General features: G+C 45.1%; 1 protein-coding gene across 1 annotated transcript in view; it reads left to right on the plus strand.

The window, feature by feature from the left end:
• Window positions 1-877: 877 nt before the first annotated feature.
• The window catches only part of LOC123113076 (BTB/POZ domain-containing protein POB1), a 61,853-nt gene continuing 41,268 nt past the window's right edge, over window positions 878-21,462 (plus strand). Inside the window, exons 1-2 of the mRNA XM_044534204.1 lie at window positions 878-1,274; window positions 2,369-2,487. Of these exons, the coding sequence (XP_044390139.1) occupies window positions 1,109-1,274; window positions 2,369-2,487 (285 nt within the window). The 5' untranslated portion in view covers window positions 878-1,108. The remainder of the gene's footprint in view (window positions 1,275-2,368; window positions 2,488-21,462) is intronic.

Consider the following 21,462-nt stretch of genomic DNA (forward strand, 5'->3'; position numbering starts at 1 on the left):
CCACGGGCAGATCTACCTTTTTTTTCTTATTTTTCTTATTTAAGTTAAGTTATGTGGCTGCCGGGCAAATCTACTTTTTTTAAAAATTAAGTTATGTGGCCGTCGGGCAGATCTACTTTTGCTTTTTAAAATTTTAAATTAAGTTAATGTGCAGCCAGGGCTTTTGTGGACTTTTTAAGTTTATTACAAACTACAATATAAAGACGGTTCTTAATTATTTTGCAATATGTTTGAATTTTTTAAGTTTAAGCTGGACAAATGTTTTAGGATGTGGCGGTTTGTTGCACTTTGTTTCGGCAGAGATTCCTGCCTTCTATGAATAAATAAGAACTCTTTGAGACTGATTGTAATGGAAGTATCATAGTAAGTATCATGCATGCCAACTAGGCAACTTTGACGAGGTGACATAGAATTAAATGAAATAAGAGAGGATTGAGTATCATATCATGATACGTATCATAATAAGTGCTACACTAGTATGTGTCATGCATGACAATAAATAAAGTCATCTATGATACTACCATATGATAATAGTATGCATTAGGGAGGTAGTATCATACACTAGTATAATATGCATGATATTAACTTATGATACTACCCATTACAATCAGTCCGAACTTAAAAAAAACGGACACGACCGTTCGTTTTGTCGACCCAAATGGCGGCAAATCGGAAAATACGACCTTGCGGCCGCTCCTTGCAGTTGGCCTATGGCATGCATGCGGTCGCCACGCGGCCGCTTGAATAGAACACACACGCACGGGTGGTGACCGGCGCTTGATTTTGACAAGTAAAATTGGAGGTAGAGAACCGGAAAGCTTTCTTTCCCGCCCCGGTATTCGAGCTTTCGGGGGGAGAGTGCAGGCGCGCCGGTCAGTCTCGCCACTGGCGCACGGCCAAGTTAAATCACAATCAATGGCGAGGCGTCCGACTTCCCCACCCACCCTCACATCTCTCTCTCTCTCTTATTAGTGGAGCACCTCTCACTCTCAGTCCCAAGGCTCACCACAACACTCCTGCCTCTTTCTCCATTTCCCCTTGCTCCACCGCCAGCTAGGGTTACGGTCGCCGATAACAATACGCTGTGGGAAGGTGGCGACCCGCGCGAATGGCGTCGACGGGGGCGGAGGTGGACGCGGGCTTTGAGTTCGCCTTCGACAACGAGATCTTCTCCGACAAGGTGCTGCGTATAGAGGTCGCCGCCGGCAGCGGCGACGCGCCCGGGTCGGACGCCGGCGCCGCCAGCCGCAAGCGCCGCCGCGAGGGGGACGAAGGTGCGCCCGTATCCAGTCCGTATTAGCCATTAGTATATTACTCTAATAGCTAATCTAAGCACTTGCGTAGGTGACTGCATGAAAGTATCGGTCGGATTTGTAAGCGCCTCGAAAAACATAATCGATCTTTCCAAATCTGGCTACGCGAGTTCTCGCATGGCTTCTTGGATGTAAATTTCTCGCGATTGGGATCTGGATTTGTGGGAAATTTTCTGGCTTATTTGGGGGTTACTTTTGTCTGTCTGTTTGTTTTCTACTAAGAAAAGGCTATGAAATATTATATAAAAGCTTTTTTTGTTTTAGATTTCAAGGTGTTGTTGTTTACTCTAAAATGCGTTCCAAGTTCTCTGACATCATTCTTGTCAAATTTCAATGCAGCAGATCTGTAGCCGCATATTTCGATGTAGCACTGCTGTTCAAACTCATTATATATTTAAGTTGAGAATAGCCCGAAAGCTAAAACGATTTGAAATTTATTTTGTATGTGATGGGTCTGTATATGCCGATGAGATACGTGTAGGTTATGTGGGCTTATGCGTGATCCGTGTAGCCCGTAGGTAGGTGTGATCCAAGCAGCACAATGCTCCAGCCATCTTTCACAAGAAAAAAATAAATTTCTTTGATCTCTGCACTGAATCTACAGTTGTCATATCTCCAAACGTAGCACCAAAGGTCCAAAACAAACAGAAGAACAGATTTGTCAATAGTTTTATTTCTTGAATGCACGCTTGCACGTGAAGAAATTGTTTTGTGATTATATTAGCCAGTGTCCCCTTCATGATATGAACAAAAATTGTTCTTTTACCTTTGATTATTGAGTGCAGTCTTACAAAGTTCTAATAGAATCCTTGGGAAAACATTTATGATTACATTAGCATGCTTATTATGTTTGATGCAATTCAATGTATACCCAGTTTTTGTGATATTTAACATTTTCTGCAGTTCTCGAGGTTGATCAAATGAATCTCGCACATAGAGAATATGATGTTCCATATAGTTTAAGAATAAAAAGCTTGTCAAGTAATTCTGTTACGTGCCTCTTCTTCCCTAGTTCTGCATTTTCCTCTGTATTATCCGACCTTAGATTTTTGCAGGTGATGATGAAGAAGGTATTGACTCTTCTTGTACTGTGATGGGTACACCGATATTACAAGTCAAGACCATACATGTCAGTTCGGTGATCCTTGCTGCAAAAAGTTCTTTCTTTTTGAAGGTAATTCTGACAATCTTTAGAAATGCATTTGTTGTATAACCAGTTGACTCGTCCTTCTGATAAGCTTCCTTCTTTTTAGCTTTTCTCAAATGGCATGAAAGAATCTGGTCAAACCCAGGCAACAGTTAGAATTGCTGATTCAGGTAAGTCGACTGTGCAATGTACTCCTCTTCATCTTCTTATAACCGATGGCTCTAGTTTGCTATTGTGATTGTATTATTGAGTTATGTTTTTTTTTAATTTGTAAAAATGTGATTATTATAGAGATGCCTGTTTTAGAGTTTCCTGCCACACTTTTATACCTTGATAATGAATTGGCTATTCTCACTGCCAAATGAATATTCTCTTGTGTGTTACTGGTTTACCAATTGATTACTGATAGTCAATAGTCATGCGTAAATAATCATCTAGGCATAAAAAATAGCTATCCATTTTTTTAGTGCTTGTTTAAGTGTTTCCGTTTGAGGTTTATTGACTTTTTTCATTAATCCTGATGCCTCCTTGTTTTCATTTCTTATTTGGAACAGAGGAAAATGCCTTCATGGAGCTTTTAGGCTTTATGTATAGTGGAAAGTTGACACCAACTGAGCCCACTCTTTTGCTTGATATCTTGATGGCTGCTGACAAATTTGAGGTTGTTTCTTGCATGAAGCTCTGCGGTCAGCGGCTCATAGACCTTCCTATGAACCTAGAATCGGCAGTGAGGTGCCTAGATCTCCCATGTTGCATTTCAATGGCAGCTGCCCTCCAAGAGGCAGCCCAGAAATTCTTTGCTGAAAGTGAAAGGTACAAGAAATTCCCGGAGTAAGTAACCCCCCTTGGAGTGAGATACCCTATTTTTTCCTTTATTATCTCAAGTGAAAGAACATTGTTGTCTCAAAAAATCATGATCTCAAGGCATCGCATGGTTTTGTCTCACGTCACTATATCAGGTTCCAAGATGAACTAATGAGGATCCCTTTCCTTGGGATTATGGCCATCTTGACAAGGAATGACCTTGAGGTTGCATCTGAAGTAGCCGCCTATGACTTTGTGATCAGGTGGGCCTGTTCATGGTACCCAAATTCAGAGGAAAGTCGCAGGATCTTGAGTTCTTTTTTAATTCCAACAGTGAGTATACACAAGGCCAATACCTTATTGTCAGATTTCATACAAAGCATGAAGAGTATTCTGAAGCAGTAGTGGTTGCGTGCATTAGCCGCTAACTTGATGTGCCTTGCCCCAAGTCCCTTCCTGTCTTTTGCGAGCGAGGAGAATCCCGTGTCGTTTTGAACCATTTAAAACCTGAACTGTGATGCTCTAGTTATTTGCTAGCATTGTTCTCCCTTTTGGCGACTGTAATGTAGCATGTGAACGTCTAGAATTTGATGCTGGGGGTTCACCATCTCAACACATGTGTGTGTTCTGCTAAAGTGCTGGCCTGTTAATGTACACTTCGTCACAAATTGGCTGATACATATATTGCTGATGACCTCTCTAATTTGGAATGTAATCCTTAAAATCTATATTATGTGATGATCTCTGGATATTTTAGTACATACTTGTTGGCAGTCAGATAAAACTATTTTAACAATGTGTGCTCCCTGGAAACAGGAACCTAAGCAATGTGGGTTACCCCAGGACTGAATGCTTTTGTATATCACTGTTGGTAAGTCTATTGCTTTGCAGATTAGGGATTTCAATGTAAATGAATTTTTTGAAAGTTTATCCGCTAGTTAGTTCAGTTGGACCAGTGTATTCAGGTTACCTGAATGTGATTGTTGTGAGTAGGCTGACACTTGTCATCAAACTTCAACTGAAAGTCACCTTCAAGTGCCATGTGTTTTTGGGTATACTTTCCGGTTGCTCTTTCTGTTCACCTTTTAGTATTTATGTAGTACATGGTTGAAACTTGGTGATTTTGGCTATACATTCATGTTTTATACGGGTGGATGGACTCTTTTCTTTTTTGCGAAAAGGGTGGATGGAGACTTTGAACTTGCAGTTATTCCGAGTTCCTCTTGGAACAGAAGATGGTGGGCGTCGCAACTCTTGTTGATCCGGAGTTTTGCAAATTATAATTTATACTACGGAAATGTTAACGCCCACACGTGTGGGCGCTGATCATCTCGACCACACGCATCCATCACCGTCCAGTACTTTATGCACGAATCTTGGCACAATCTAGCCGATTTTCTGTGCCACGTAGGACAAGGCGTGTGTGTGGTGTGTGACATAGTTCGCCCGCACGTTAGTTGCCACACCGCGGTCAGTGGTTGCCACTCGGGGGCGTGCGGTGGGAACTGCTATGCGCCCGCACGCCACGTGCCGACCGTGGTTGACATCAAACACGTCGCGCACTTCGCCCCCTCCCCCTCACGGTTTGATTTACTCATCCTCACAGTTACTCGCACAACCCACTTCACATTTCAGACGATTGGAGGAGAAGACGAGGGGAGAAGACGGCGGAGGCGGAAGAGTGGACGGTGTTCGTGGCCATCGGTGGTGCTCGCCGGACCAGAGCAGCTTCACCGGAGCGCCTACAGGTTGAAGGTAATGCTCGCTCCCACTCTTACAATCCTTGCCTGCATTTTCTCCCCTTCCCTCCGTGTTCGATGCTTCACTCGAGATTCGTAGAGATTCAGGCGATTTGGCGATGCGCCGGCGTTCCCGCAGGCGGCGGAGTCCTGTGCTTGTCGTTTTCGGTGGCACTGGGCAGTTTTGTCGCCGCCGCGGTGGCGGTCTCGCCGGCGTGGCTCTGCCTGTCCGGAGACACACACTGGTTGTGCCTTGGGATTGGGCCGTTGTTTTCCGGTCTGATAGTTGCGCATTGCTTCGAATTGGTGTTTGCGATCAGTTCAGGGAGAATTTTGGGGATGAATTTCAAGTCACTATAGTTGCCATTGAACCTTAGATCTAGTTAGTTGTTTTTCAAACTGCAGTATGAAGGCAAACGTGGTAGTTTGAGTAAATGTCACGACTGTATGGCAACTAATTTCATGAATGGCTGTGATAGTTGCCACAAACATGCTTTTCCATGTGGCAACTAATTTCTTGAATGACTGTGTTAGTTGCCACAAACATGCTTTTCCATGTGGCAACTAATTTCTTGAATGACAATGATAGTTGCCACAAACATGCTTTTCTATGTGGCAACTAATTTCTTGAATGACTATGGTAGTTGCCATAAACATGCTTTTCCGCGTGGCAACTAATTTTCCTGAATGATTGTGATAGTTGTCACACTGTAGGAATGGTAAAGTGTAATAAATCGATAGTCACTGCAGTTTCAGCAACCAATTGCACTGGATGGCATCTAATCTGCACATCAACTGTATCTGTTGCCACATGGATAGTATATTCTTGTGGCAAATAGACAGTGATGTTGCCATGTTGTAGACAGGATAATATGGCAAATTGGCTGCATAACATGGCAACTAATTTGCACATCAATTCTGTCACATGCCATATACATGCTTTCCATGTGGCAAGTATTTGTCCGAACACAACATGTCTGTTGTCATGTTACAATCAGTACAATGTGGCAAATTCATTGTACAGCAGACTCAATTTTTCGTGTTTTGCCATGATGAACTTGTGATATCTGAACACACTGTGGCAATTTCAGGTTGTTCATTAGATGTTTTTCATCGCTTTTTTGAATTCTGTGTTGCATTTCAACATGGCAATTTCAACCTAGCACATTTTTTGCCATTGAACACATGCCAAGTCATTGTTGCATGAGGACAGGGTGTGAGCTGCCACATCTTAGGTTGTGCAATGGAGGATTTTGTGACTTTCTTTCGTACTATCTTGTGCTAACATGACAACTTCAACATTTTGTTTTTATGTGCATTTACGATCTGTATTTTTTTTCCAAATGTAACCAATGTGCTTAATTGCCACATTTATGTTTTTGACAATCATAGGGGGGGGTGCCTGCGTGTTCATGTGATATTTTGCATTCACTAGTTGACATTTTCACTCGAGCCCATGCGGCAAGGACATTCTGTTAGGTGGCAACTGCCTACTTCTTGCATTTTCATTTCCACCGTGATAATTTGGTCTGTTCTTACCTCAGCAGAATGGCTCGCGGTGATCATCAAAACGATGATGATGATTTCATGGATCCACCACAGCAGAATCGGGCAACTGGACGGAGAAAAGAGGGTGACGAGGTAACTGTCCACACACCCTTCTCCTCCTGCATATGTTATTGGTTGCCACCTCGAGCTTGCAGTCGTCTGTCATGAACTAAAATTTCATGACAGTGAAAACACGGCAACAACTGATCATTTGTCTGTTTTTTGCAGAAGAAGAAACGTACTCATAACAGGGCCTCCCAGGAACGACTGACTTCATTGACTAACAGATTTACCGACGATAAGAAGGGAGCTGCTGCTGAGATGGGTATGCAAGCTTTGATGAATGTCTGGTGCACGAATTTAGTCAACCCTGTATGCGACTGGCTTGGTGAGATTTACGACTCCGCCTTTAGGGAATTTGTGATTCCGGGACGTGGAAGACTGCCGTTGAACGAGGAATCCGTTTTCTGCACTTTGGGTGTGTTCCGTGGACATATCAAAGTCCCGTATGAGGTTAATAACAAGATTGAGGAAGCGTTGTCCCCCGTTTGTTTCCTGGGTTGGAATCCATGCCGAACACGTCTGTACTGGCAGATTCGCTGCAGGCCATGACAACCCATGACAAGGTTTTTAAGATGAAACTACTCATGTACCTCATCTCAGCTATTTTCGCGCCGACCACTTCTCTTCGCCCAAGCAACAAATGCTTCTCCATCCTGGTGAATGATCTATCTTTACTACATTATTTTCCTTCAATCTTTTGGCTTCCGATGTCATGTGCAAGCTAGTCACTGCCAGTATTCTTTGATGTTTTTTTCCATTTGGTTTCTGATGCGGCAACTCGTTGTCCTGAAAATTGTGCGGTGCAGACGAAACTGAAAGATGTGAAGAACATGAATTGATGTAAGTTCATTGCCGATTTCCTGCATGATGCATTCTCAAGCAAGATGTACCAGAAGGGTTGTCGACTGCATTTAATGGTATTTTTTCACCAGTCCTTTTCTATGAACACTCTTTTTAACACCTTTTATTTTCATGCATGGCAACCTGATCATAATAAGATGGCAACTGCCATCATGACAATATGACAACTGCCATCATGACAATATGGCAACTGCCATCACACTATGATGGAAATTAGCACATACAGATGGCAACTTCTTCTTTTTCTCTTTTTTCATGCACTTCAACTTGATGATTGTAGGAACATATATTATCCTGTTTTTTCGCAAAATACCATGATGGTAACTGATATTTCTTTCTTTTTAAAATTGTTGTACATCAGCTCATGTACGTCGACTGTCTTGATTTGTCCATCGTGGATTTCACTGGGATAAGAGGCCCGCTGCCTATGCACAAGTTTGTTGTTTCTACGTGGACTATCGATGCTGTCAAGGCTGTGCTTGCTGCAGATAGGGTAACTGATACCAAATATGGAAAACTGCAGGTTAGTCCTGGTTTCTTTCTCTACACGACATTCTTTACAATTTTTTGCGGCATAACATATGAAAAATCGTGATGTGGCAACCGTCTGTGGTTAACAAGAGATGACTACCTTTGTTATCCATGGTTGTCTGCGTACGGTATCCATGTCTCACTCCACATGGCAACTCTGTCATTCGTGCTGAAACTTATATTCGCGTCTTCTTTTTTTGTTGTATTTTGCAACACATGAACTGCTAGTCAGTGTTCATCATTCTCTCTTACATCCTAGCTATTTTTTTGGTTTTTTTCCAACTGATGGTCAAGCATGCTATAGACTACAGCGTGTTTGGGGAGCCTCAAAACTTTGGAAAGTGGATGGACGTGCACTCAGCTCCGTCTTGCCCTACTGAGGTAATCAAAGATATATATCTATGGTTGCCTTGGATTATTTTTTGATCTCGTGCAAGTGGTTGTAATATGGTTGGTTATTGCTGCTTCTTGTTTTGTGCACAGGCGAGGGCACCTGTTGAGCATCTAATTGGGCAGTTTGCATCCGGAATGACCGGCTTGCTCGGAAAGTTGGTTGAGGGGTGGACGTCCCTTAACGGCTTTGACAACGATGCGGTTGCGAGGCAGTTCACTATATTTGTCCCAGAATGGACACATCGGCCAACTAGTTGCCGTGGCTGGTATGACTACAACAGTTCCCAAGAGCCTGCCGACACACAAGATCAACTATATGGAGACGCTGGTCTCAAGCAAGACGACAGCGATGACGACAAACATGGCGAAGTTCGTGCAGGTGGTAAGAAGGGCAAGGATGCACCAAATGTCCCCCCATCGGACAAAGTCAAAGAACATACGGCTGCGAGAGGCAAGCGGGTGTTGCCCTCAAAAAGGGGGAGGGCTCGGGAGGATGATGGGCAGGGTTCCCCTGGCAAGTGGTCTAGGAGCGATCCGGTAGCTGCTAGGAGGAGGTTCGACTTTTTTGTTTAGTGTATTGTGCTGTCTATATTTTTTGAATCAGACTGACCCCTTTTTTCCATTTTGCTTTTGTTAAGTGCGACAATGAGATTGCTATCTGACAGTTGCCACCTTTTTGCATCCATCTTACACGTGCAGTGAGGTGGCAGCTGGTGGACGGGCAGTTACGAATAAAACAGGCACCAACGCCTACCCGTGCTTCTGCTCAGTTGAACAAAGGTGCCCCCATTGCTGTTGCCACCCATTCCACCAGGTCATCTCCTCGTACGACGACGTCCAACACCGGAGATCCTGTCGTGTTGCCAGACTTGAGAAAGCCAGTCAAGAAGTATGTTTTCCATGTTCTCTCTTTGCCATATTGCTATTTTTTTTCAATGCATCTGTGCAGATTGCCACATGGGTTTTTGTCATCAGTCTCACATGGCAACTATTGCTTTAAAATGATCTCACTCCTTTTTTAACTCCATGGAAACTACTGCTTGTTTTTTTGCATGGCAACTGCTATCTAGGCCAAACGACAAATCTTCTTGTTTCTGCATGGCAACTTTCATCTTTGCATTGGCTTATGTGCTCACCACATACCTAGTTTTCAAATTGCACTACTGGCAGACCAGACATTTTTCATTGTTCTTCAAGTTTGCTAGCATGACAACTCTTGGTGGATTTTGCATGGCAACTGCTAACTATGCCACATGGCAACTCTTATTCCACCTGCATGGCAACTACTAGCTTTTTCCACCTACTTTTCATTTTTTTTCTTACATTTTCTACCATGGCCAATAATTTTTACTTTGTTTCTTAATACCTTTTCCATGTGCTTTCCTTTTTTACAGGGTGAAGAAGACTACTGCACGCGCGGTCAAGCATACCATTAGGGACCCACTCGAACATCTTCATTAAAAGTTGTCAACAGGTGGCAACTCAGATGCTCATGAGCCACCATTCAACAAAACTGCTGCTGCACCACCAACTGTTCACACAAACTCTGATGCAAGCGGCCAACCATCTCCGTCTGCTGCAGATGTGCAGGCTAGAACAACAGACATCCGTACATCGGGGAGTGACGAGTCGGTATCTGCCAGGACAGCTGAAATATTGCCCACTCTTCTGGCAATGAAGGATGCCACTGTGAGCCATGCCACCCCATCTACAAGCGTTGAAGTGGATGCCCCCGAGACCAACCTAAGCAAGGAAGATTCCCGCTCATCTGACACTGATTCTAAGCACGTGTGTGGTGCCACTCATGTGTCCACGACAGAAGTGCCTAAGGCGGCAATTCATAATGATATGCCATCTACAGGTGAGAGTCTTGGCACAACAACTTCAGCTCCTGGCGGTGCAAATATTGCTAAGGCCACTATTCCGCGTGCTGGTCTTCCACCTAGGCGTCGTAGCCCCCCGGAAGCAATCAACAGAACGTATCCAACGCACCAGCTGCAGCTAGGAGCAGCAAAGATGAGTCTGGTTACGTCCCTGCATCCACACTATTCCCGCCAACTGCTAAAAGCAATGTTATGGAGAAACCAGAAGACCGGAGTACAACTGGTGCAGGTGCCAAGCCGGGCACGAGTGATGAAGGTGAACGTCTGGAGCAGACTGCGCCTTTGCCCGCAGTGGAAATCCCCAGCTTAAATCTGCGCACTTCTAAGCTCCCAATCAACATCGGTGGCCCCTACAGCCCCAACAAGAGGATTGTCAACAAATCTACGCCTGTCACCGCTGACAGCACGCCCCATCCTATTGACAAGCCTAATGATTCTGCAGCGGCTGATTCAGATATGTTTGTTGATCTTTCACCGTTGGATTCTGCCCCGCAAGTTGTTCGCGGTCCGGCCAGTAGGCATGAGAGGCACCCAATGGCCTTCACCCCACCGAGCTTCAGCCTTGGCGTCAGTCAAGATCAACCAGTGGTTCAAGATCCTATGCCAGTTGCCTTTGCTTTTCCGGGAGGCATGCCCGTAATGATGGCTCAGCCAATGGTTGAGGGCAGGAAGACTGTCAAGTTCGTAGAGCCGATCGTCCAAGGTACATTTCTTCCGTGTTTATCTTTTTTCTTGTATACACCTGTGCAGTATGACTTTTATCCCAATCAATTTTTTTTCTGTTTTTGGTTTCTCATATGTGATGGCAACTGCCATGTGATGACATGGCTACCAAATTTACTGCACCATCTCACCTACATTTTTGTTGCCATGCTGTAGTTTCCATTAGGGCAAGCACATTTGCACTGGTGTTGATAAAACATGGCAACTGTACTTGTTCTCACATGGCAACTATAACGCTCTATACATTTGTATTTGGATTTGCTGTAGCATGTCACTTGCATTTTTTGTTTCCATGCTGCATTTCTCATTCGGCAACCACATGGCAACTGGAGTTGGAACAACATGGCAACTGCAGTTGCTTTCACATGGCAATTACAGTGCAATACACTTGGCAACTGGATTTTCCTTCACATGGCAATTGGAGTTCGCACAACATGGCAACTGCAGTTGCTTTCACATGGCAATTACAATGCAATACACATGGCAATTGGATTTGCCTCCACATGGCAACTCCCCAATTTTTGTATCTACATTACATATCATGCACCTTTTCTATTCGCTCTACTTTTGTTTTGTTTTTCAGGTATCCTAAACCACATTTTGATCCTTGCAGGCACCCCTGAGGAGATTTCACCGTCTCTTGATGAAGCTTACCGTAGGATTGAGGAGGCAGCATTGTAGAGGAGGTCCACACGAGGTCAGGGGCAATCAAGTTCCAACGTGCCTGCAGATACGGTATCTGAGGATACCATTAGGAGTGCCACCTCTGGTTCTGTGAGGCAGCAGAGGGTAGTTCACCCACCTCCCGCGGAAGACTACGAGCCAGAGGTGAAGGCCACAAAGGAGCAGAACCAGCTTTACGACATTGTTAGGCGTTTTGGAAATGCGAGGGCCAGCAACAAGCACATGAAGGAGCTGAAAGCGTAAATGACCTCACCACATAATCTCTCATTTTGCTTTGATCTTTTTTACCATTCATCTTCTTCGTACTTTCTAGACATGATCCGCTTACGTTTTAGTTCTTTCTCTTTTTACTTAATAGACATGATTCTTTCATGCTATATCATTTTTATACAGCTCATGTTTGGACAGAACCAAGGTCATTCAATGCGAAGCGACGTACGTCGACCTGGGGGATCTTGCCGAGTTCGTGAGGCCAAACGATAAAATGTCGACGAATGTAGTTGCATGCGGGATTGACTACATCAACAAGCATATGGATATGTCTTCCGACAAAACAATCATGCATTACAGTGTGACCTGCAAAATATGGGATGGTGACTTCCACCACAAAATCCTCAGGAAGAATTTTGCTCAACACGGTGAATTCAAGCTTACACTTAAGAAATATGTGAGTACTCCTTCCAAGTTTGCAGTTTTTTCACATGGTATGGTTTTCTGCCACTATCTGCACTCTGTTTATGTGGCAGATGTTTCATGTGGCATCAGCTGCCGTGTAAACTAACTTTTTGATTTGCATCCAGTGCAAACTATGTGGCAACTTCAAAGTAAAATACACGACAACTTTTGTGCATACATGGATGGCAACTTTTTTTTCAATTACCTCACTATAACTAAAAACATTCTTCGTGATTCTACTTTTTTTGTCCATCTGTTGTTCTTCATGTGAACTCTGCTTCTCATTCCCTTCATTTTTACTTGCAGGTCATGTTCCCCATGTTCCAGGAGCTTGCACCACACGACCCACACGACAAGTGTGGTCACCACTATGCGATCTGTCTTGACCTGAAGAACCAACGCTTTGAGGTGCTTGATTCAATTCGTTCGGTAGTTGATGCAGACCTTACTACGCACGCTGAATTCTTCATCAACAACCTCAAAGAGACATGGAACCGTCACTACGAAAACTCAAAGGTCCAGATCAGACATTTCCCGATTGAGTACGTGGCGACCACGAATCAAGGGAACACGTAATTTCCTACCTCTTCCTTCATGTGCCATTTACATCAATCCCACCCCTCTTTTTGTTACATCTGAATTGAAGTTTATCATTGCTATGTCTGTCCTTTTTGCGAGTTCACCTGGTTCTTTTTGTTGTACAGGACGGACTGTGGCTTTCACTCATTGGAATATTTTGCAAAGTGGGAAGGTAGACTTGTTCCCGTCGTCACAGCTGCAACGGTCATTGAGCTCCGGAAAATTTACACATGGAACTGGTTGACGAATGAAGATTTCAACAAGTGGTCCGGAGCACGCGAGTTCGTGGAGGATGCTGTCAAGAAAGTCATCAAGAAGTACAAGTGATCACGCGGCACTACACACCGGACGCATACCTTACATTCTGTTGCCGAGGAATGTAAGGTACTACCCTTGTTCTTCTCAAAAACTATGTCCGTGTGCTATGTTATGACTGCAACCCCGGGTAGCCTAGTATGCAGTGGTGGTTCGTGAGTGACATTTGAATATTTTCTGTAATATTTGTGTGGATGTGAACCTTTTCAGGCGTGACAGTAGATACGTTTTATGTTTATCATTATTATGATGGTTTCATCGTTTGCACCACCAGGTTGCTGCTTCGAATGTGTTCACTATGTTTTAAAACATGGCAACTGTAGTTCATCAGACATGGTTAGTAAAAGTCATCGTTGTTTTTCATTTGGCTGTTTTCTTCTTTTTCATTGCTAACTGCACCGGCTACCATGGTAGTTTTGATCATATAGCCGTACTCTTTTCTGCGGTCGATGCACATTACACTTTTTTTCAACTTGTTTCCCATAGATTGCACACAACACAACATGTGTGACTAAAGCGCGTCGAATTATCATGGAAATATACGCGATGTAGATTCATTAGAAATAACATGGCATTTCTCAGTACAGCTAAACACAACAAATTCAGTACAAAGAACACGACAGATTCAGCACAAACAACATGGCAGATCCAGTACACTTGACATGGCAGATTGAGCATAATTAACATGGCAGACCCAATATATTTACCCTGATAGATTCAGTATAAAATAGCATGGCATATTTAGTATAAAATAGCATGGAAGATTAAGTATACCCACAACATGGTAACTGCAGTTATCCATACAATGTATTTTTCCTTCTACTTCTGATGCCCCTCAAGAGTCATTCTCCCAATTTAAAAAAAATCACAACATCTAGGTTACAAAACAAAATGTCCACAAGGACCATGTCACAGCGGCCCAATTTTGCTTACGGATTGCCCGTCCCTTTCTTTGTTTTCTTGTGTTTTGCTTGAATCTCCAATCCCGATTTGTACCTTATCTCTTTTGGACGCCCCTTTGTGATGGAACGGGACGGGTTCCTGACCTGGGTTTGTGTGCTTGCTATTCCAGATCCTATCTCCGAGTTTTCAGATGATGGCCCCGTGGATGAAGGCACACTTGATGTGCGGGGGAACCTATGTAAGGCTTCCTCAGCTTTCCTCTTCTTGATCTCATCAAGCTCTCTTTTCAGGGCCTTCCTATGTTTTTCTGCGACTCTCGCTGTCTCATCACTCTTACATGATTCATCAATTAGGTCAGCACAGTTCTTTGTCAGCACAACGTGCCTCACGGCTTCCATGGTTGACTCAGGTCTCTCGTCATGCACAACCAGAACTGTGTTTTTGTCTGCAGCGCCAACGCGTCGTCAGCGTCCCAAGTCCATCGCCGCCTTATGAAATGGCGGGGCATCCATGTCACATCATTCATGTCCATTACTTTTAGTATGTGACAACACACAATGCCGTCCCATTCAAACTTGCAACATTGGCAGTAGTATTCGCCTTGTCCGATCGAGGCTTTCACGAAGTAGTTCCTTCCTTTGTCCGGGTCTTCAGGTTCTGAATCCGACATGCCCAAAATAGAACACACCTTGAACGTATGTTCGTCCACCTGGAAAGCCGTGAACATGCTGGCATGCTTTATTTCTTCCTGGAATCTGCAAGTTTTGTGTGTTTTCTGTTAAACTATCGTGTGATCTTTTTTTGTAGCACCTTATGTTGTCATGTAAATAGAAATACATTTTGTCTGAACATGGCAAATATAGTACCTTGAACATGGCAACTGTAGTACATTAGACATGGCAACTGTAGTACATTACACATGGCAACTGTAGTACATTAGACATGGCAACTGCAGTATATTTTCAACTGGCCATCGTTATTTCCACACCAACATTCCCAATGGAAGCACATTGCATAAAACATGGCAACTGCATTTTATTAAACATGGCAACTACAGTTGAGTAAACATGGCAATTGCATTTCAGCAAACATGGCAGTTGCATTTTAGTAAACATGGCAATTGCATTTCAGTAGAAATGGCAACAACCTAACATTTTCAGTTGACATTGGCATTTGCATACCAACTTGCCCAATGGAAGTACAGTGCATTAAACATGGTAGCTGTATTTCATTGAACATGGCAACTGCATGTGAGTAAGCATGTCAAATAGTATTTTCATTGAACATGGCAACTGCAGCTGAGTAAGCATGGCAAACAATATTTCATTAAACATGTCAACCACAAATCATGGCAACTACATTGCATTCTATATGGGACCTACTGCCTTCGTGCTTTGTGTAAATAAGACTATAACGCAACTGACTTACTTGTTAAAGATCTTGTTGGTGTATATCTTGCTCATCTGCCTCTCCATCAGTAAATACGTTAGCAATTTTGGCTGCTTTAGCGCGGTGTTCGCTTCTTGATGTAGCTCAGATCCCAGTATTTTTTGTTGCAAAGCTGTGTATTGCTTGGCAAACTATAGCAATGAGTTGCCAGGGCTCACGTACCACTTCAAAACAGCATTGAACCCCTCGTTGCGCTGCGTAGTCTGCAGAAAAGGGAAGAAGCACTGCATGAAGTAGGCCGACACCCAATACATTCGCTTCTCCCACAGGCTAGCAAGAGTCTCGTTGTCTTGGACTTGATATGTTTCAATCATGGCCATCCAGCTCCTTTCAAACTCCTCCATCATCAAGTTGTGGTCCACGCACAGCTCGAATGCCTTGTGCAACTCCGGACGGTCAGCAAAGAACGGTCCTACCGTCTCCTCAGCCTTCTTTATAATGTGCCACCTGTAGTGCCTATGCACTGCCAACGGAAAGACCTCCTCTATGCCTGCACGCATACTAAAATCCTGGTCTGTTATTATGTTCATCGGAGCAAGTCCATCCATGCACTCCAAGAAGGTCTTGAACAGCCAAACGTACCCATCCGTGTCTTCATTCCGAACGATCCCACATCCGAACTGCAACGATTGATTGTGGTTATTTATTCCTATGAATGGAGCGCACGACATTTTGCACATATTAGTGAGATACGTCGCGTCAAATGAAATGCAATCTTGGAAATGTTTGTAGGCTCTTCTTGCAGCACCATCCACCCAATACATGTTCCTGACACGGTCCTCATCGTCCAACCTTATACTGTAGAAGAAATCTGGATCTTCCTTCGCTTTCTCATCGAAGTAGGCCATCGTGGCTTCTATGTCAACCAACTTGCTCTCTCTATGGTATTTTGCCTTTAGCTAGGTTTGTGACGTCAGCTGGTATGTAGGGCATGCTACTCAGAGTCCCATTTTTGTTGTGGATGAGTGATAGTATCTGCACCATTCTTGATGGACCGACGTTACAATCATGTAGTAGCTTTATGAATTTCCTCTCGAGTGGGGTGAATCCTCTGTGGGCGGTCAGAAACTTCACCAGGTCGAACTTCTTTATGAGTTTGTGGTTGTGCTCATCAAAATATTCAGTGACCACATACTGTGTTCCATCTACGTTCAGCTTACACCGGACAGGGCATCCCGTCTTGAGAACGATACCTTTCTTTCGTTCCGGAACGACAGACGCAACACCTTTTCCCTTCTTGTTCCTTCATGTCTTGTGGCACCTCATCTCACCTCTGCTGTACTCATTAGTTTTCTTAATTTTCCTATGGTATTCGGTGTTGACTGCAAACCCATGGAACTTTGCATATGTCTGGTAGAATTCCTTTGCTTCTGCAAACAATTCAAATCTCTGCCCAACGTACGGTGGCTGAGGTACCATGATCTCTGATTACCCATCATCTTCATCCCCTTGTGCTTCGTCATCAGTTTCATCATTCACTTCAGTATCGGCGACAGTTTCATCTACTTGGGTGTTGCCAGTGCTTGTGTTCAAAGGGGTTCCTGTCGGCATTGCTGGAATGATTGCCATTTCCGACTCTGACTTGGCATTGTTTGCGTCATGATTGTCGGCAGACTGGTGGAACGCGTCTTCCGTGCGCTTAGAGCTCCCCGCAGTAAATGTCCCTGTGCTGCTGTTCAATGTAGTTGTAGGCCCTGTAATAGAAAAAACATGTACGAGCGTAAGATTTTGCCATGAATAACATGTTTATCGTAACGGATCACATCAACTTCAAGTGATCTGGCATGCCATCATTCAAATAGCAAGCTGTGAGTCTGCCTGTGGACATGCATGGCAGCTGTAGTTGTCCAGTCATGGCAACTACAGTCCAACAAACATGGCAACTACTGTTGCCAATGCATGGCAACCAGCTCATTTCAGTACAAAAACTTGGATTCTATATGCATGGCAGCTGTAGTCCTACATACATGGCAAATACTGCTGCCAATACATGGCAACCAGTGTGTTCTAGCATCAAAACTTTTGTATTCTAGGCTTGAGCTCACTAGGCAAATGCGATCAACCATTAGTGCTGCACACATGCTTTTAGCAATTGGCAAATCCCGAAGACAATATATGACTCATTGCACAAATCACTTGTTAGCGTTTTCTGTTTGATTTTTTTCCACCATCACCGCTACAAATCTTCTCTTTTGTCACGTGCTATTCCCACAAAAACAAATGCAGTGCTATTTTTGCGGTTCAAATTTTCCTTACCTTGTTGTGCTGCATGTGCCCATCTTGTGTGGTCTGTCACACCAAAAAGACGTGCTCTATCTGCAATATGTGAAGCTTGCCATGAGACGTTTGCCGGGGTAGCACCACTGTAATAACCTGTAAGCATGGTAGTTGTTGGTCAATACATGGCGACTGCGTTTTGTCCTGGCATGGCAACTGCGGTTGTCCAGGGATGGCAATTGCAGTTGTCCAGGGATGGCAACTGTAGTTGTTCAGTCATGGCAACTGCATTTTGTTTCTTTTTATGGACTCACCTGTGTATGACGTCGATGGCAGGTACATGGGTGCTGCCTGATGCCACGTGCTGCACGAAGGCTCTGCATTTTTTCCGACATAACTCGTGAGTCTTTTGCCATCCTTTGCAAGTTTATTTTTCATGTCTAGATCAATATGTTTCTTTTTCGTATGCGTTATCTTGTTTTGCCACATTAGCTACTTGAAGTTGGCTGCCCATACATTTGTCAGTGTTAGCGTCCTGTGACTGAACTTGCCATGGTGCCCCCCTGAGTGTGTTTTGGTCATAAGAACCTGCGAAAAAATGACAGTGTAGGACATAAGTAGAATGTCATCTTCATCGTCACGAACATGGCAAATGTTCTTTTTCTTTGTTATCATGCATCATACCAATGCCTGCCTACTGTTCTAGTAGTGGCAGCAACGGCCCTGCAGAAATGAGTTGACTGTACTCTGATGCATCCCAAGGGGGCGTTTCTGGCCTTTGAGAACCGAAAAGATCAGCGCCATCTCCGTGACTCATTCTCGTTTCTGCCAATGTGCTATCAATCACTGCATGAACAAGAATGCATCAACAATCCACAAAAATGTATCCTTGTGTTGCTTGCATGTAGAAGTTAACACGTCAGTGTTATCACATTGTCATGCGTAGGCAACCAGCATATCATGGCTAGTAGGACATGTACATCCACTATCTTTTCTAAAATCTGGGTGCTAGCTATCCGTTCGATTCGATGGCATCAGCCACTATAATAGGATGGCAAGCAATAAGTTGACATGGTGGCAGTTGACAACAATGATAGGTGGCAACTGACGTTAGACACCAGTGGCAATTAATTTTCACACCCCCTGTCGGTGTCAAAACCGGCGGATCTCGGGTAGGGGGTCCCGAACTGTGCGTCTAGGCGGATGGTAACAGGAGACAAGGGACACGATGTTTTACCCAGGTTCGGGCCCTCTTGATGGAGGTAAAACCCTACGTCCTGCTTGATTGATATTGATATTGTGGATGTTTACAAGAGTGGATCTACCACGAGATCAAGGAGGCTAAACCCTAGAAGCTAGCCTATGGTACGATTGTAATGGTTGTTGTTGTTGTCCTACGGACTAGAGCCATCCGGTTTATATAGACACCGGAGAGGGCTAGGGTTACATAGAGTCGGTTACAATGGTAGGAGATCTTCGTATCTGTATCGCCAAGCTTGTCTTCCACGCCAAGGAAAGTCCCATCCGGACACGGGACAAAGTCTTCAATCTTGTATCTTCATGGTCTTGGAGTCCGGTCGATGATGATAGTCTGGCCGATGATAGTTCGGCCAATGATGGTAGTCCAGCTATCCGGACACCCCCTAATCCGGGACTCCCTCAGTAGCCCCCGAACCAGGCTTCAATGATGATAAGTCCTGCATGTGTGTAGTCTTCGGCGTTGCAAGGCGGGTTCTCCTTCAAGTTCTACGTACCTGCCGAACAGTGTTCGGCTTCCTCATCAATGTTGTGCGTCTTGGCTTCCACGCCCAATAATGGCCTTCTTCCACGCGTCGCGCGAATGTGAAAAGCTAGGGTGTCTTTTATGTTTTACCCCCTAGTTGTGCGAATAATCTGCCTATAAGGGAGGCAAGAATCCAGATCCAAATCACCATCTTCCTCCCGCGAATACTCATCGGAGCACTTTCGACCAAGAATCCATTCCATCATGGACCATCAACGCGGCTCCTCTTCTCGCGCTCCCAGCCCTCTGCCAGGAGATTGGAGGAGATGCTCTGTTCCGCACAACGAGCTGGTGAAGCTCCAAGCGGGGGGATATCTCCCTCCGGCCTTCATGGTTCCGGTTCGAGCCGGGCTGGCCACCTACAAAGGTGGGAAGCAAGCGGAGGTTACCCCACGTCCCAACAAAGGGGAGCGGGTATGCTTCGTCCCCTATCTGATAAGGGGGCTCGGATTTCCTGTACATCCATTCCTCCGCGGGCTCTTGGAGTTCTACGGACTCCAGCTTCATCACCTCACGCCCGCCTCAATCCTGCATATTGCGGGTTATGTAGCTCTTTGCGAGCTATTCCTGGGCGTCGAGCCCCATTTCACGTTGTGGAAGAGGTTGTTCTGCCTTGTACCCCGCTCTCACGAGGGGTCCATATATCAAGTGGGCGGCGCCAAAATATGGCGCATTGCCGGGACCGGATATCCATCCGGAACCCCTAAGAAGGCGTCCGAAGACTGGCCTTCGGAATGGTTTTATATAGAAGACGCTCCGCTGCCGGACCCTATTCGGATCGGCCTCCCGGAGTTCAGCAATGCTCCTCTGAAGAAACGCCTTAGTTGGCGTCCGCGGAGCCCCCAACTGGAGGAAGAGAAGAGCGTCCATTATTTGATGGGCCGAATAAGGTTACTGGCCCATTCCGGGTTGACCATGATTGGAGTCATGGCAACATGCATTATGCGGGGGGTGCAGCCACTACAATACAGGGGCCACCCCATGTGGGATTTCAATGGGGAGGACGATGCCACCCGTCATGGCCGCAAAGGGCCGGATTCGATCGAAGACCTGGTGACGATCCTGTCCGGCCTGTATAAGGGGGAGAAGGAGGATTTCCTTCGGACGAACCCGTTAAATGGGTTCTCCATGAATAATCCCCGGTCTTGGGTAAGTGAACACTCTACGTGCCCGACCCATGCTTTTTGAAACTTAAGTTTCTTATATTGTGTTCTTCTTTCGACGCAGGAGCTGCACCGGATCGTGGAGGACATGCTAAGTCCAGCTCCGCAACCCGAGGATCCAGAGAGATCCCGGGATCCGGCCTCCGAAGAGGATCCGGACATAAAGGTGGAGCTAATCGACGGGGTGTTCCACCAGCTCAGCATGGACAATGCTTTAGTCGCCATCACGGCCGACTATCCCGGACTATATCCGGCTTCCTAGGTGATTGCGACCGAAGTCCTGACACCGTCATTCCTTCCTTGCTTATTTCTGACCACTGTATATGATGGCGCTGTGCAGGAGGCGCCCCTAGGGCGAGAAGCCGAGCCCGCGGTGGCTGACCAACAAAGGCCAGTCCGGACCAGTAGGCGGAAGAGGAGCGCGGCGCGGACTGAAACGTCGCCGCAAAGGTGTAGCTCACAATTCATTATTTAGAGCAACGTTCCTAAGAAGCGTTTGAGTGCTCATGACTTTTATAGGGAAAAAAGCGCCCGCCGGACTGTCGGCGTGGAGGTTGCCAATCCAACCTCTACCAGCCAGGCTCCAGTACCTGGTCTGGAGGGGGAGGCGAGCGCAAGGCGCGAGCCGGACGTTCCTCCGACGGAGGATGCCGACAGACTGTCCGCCACCGAGTCTGAGGTGGAGAGTG

Source organism: Triticum aestivum, chromosome 5B (genome assembly GCF_018294505.1).
Source record: "Triticum aestivum cultivar Chinese Spring chromosome 5B, IWGSC CS RefSeq v2.1, whole genome shotgun sequence".
NCBI lineage: Eukaryota > Viridiplantae > Streptophyta > Magnoliopsida > Poales > Poaceae > Triticum > Triticum aestivum.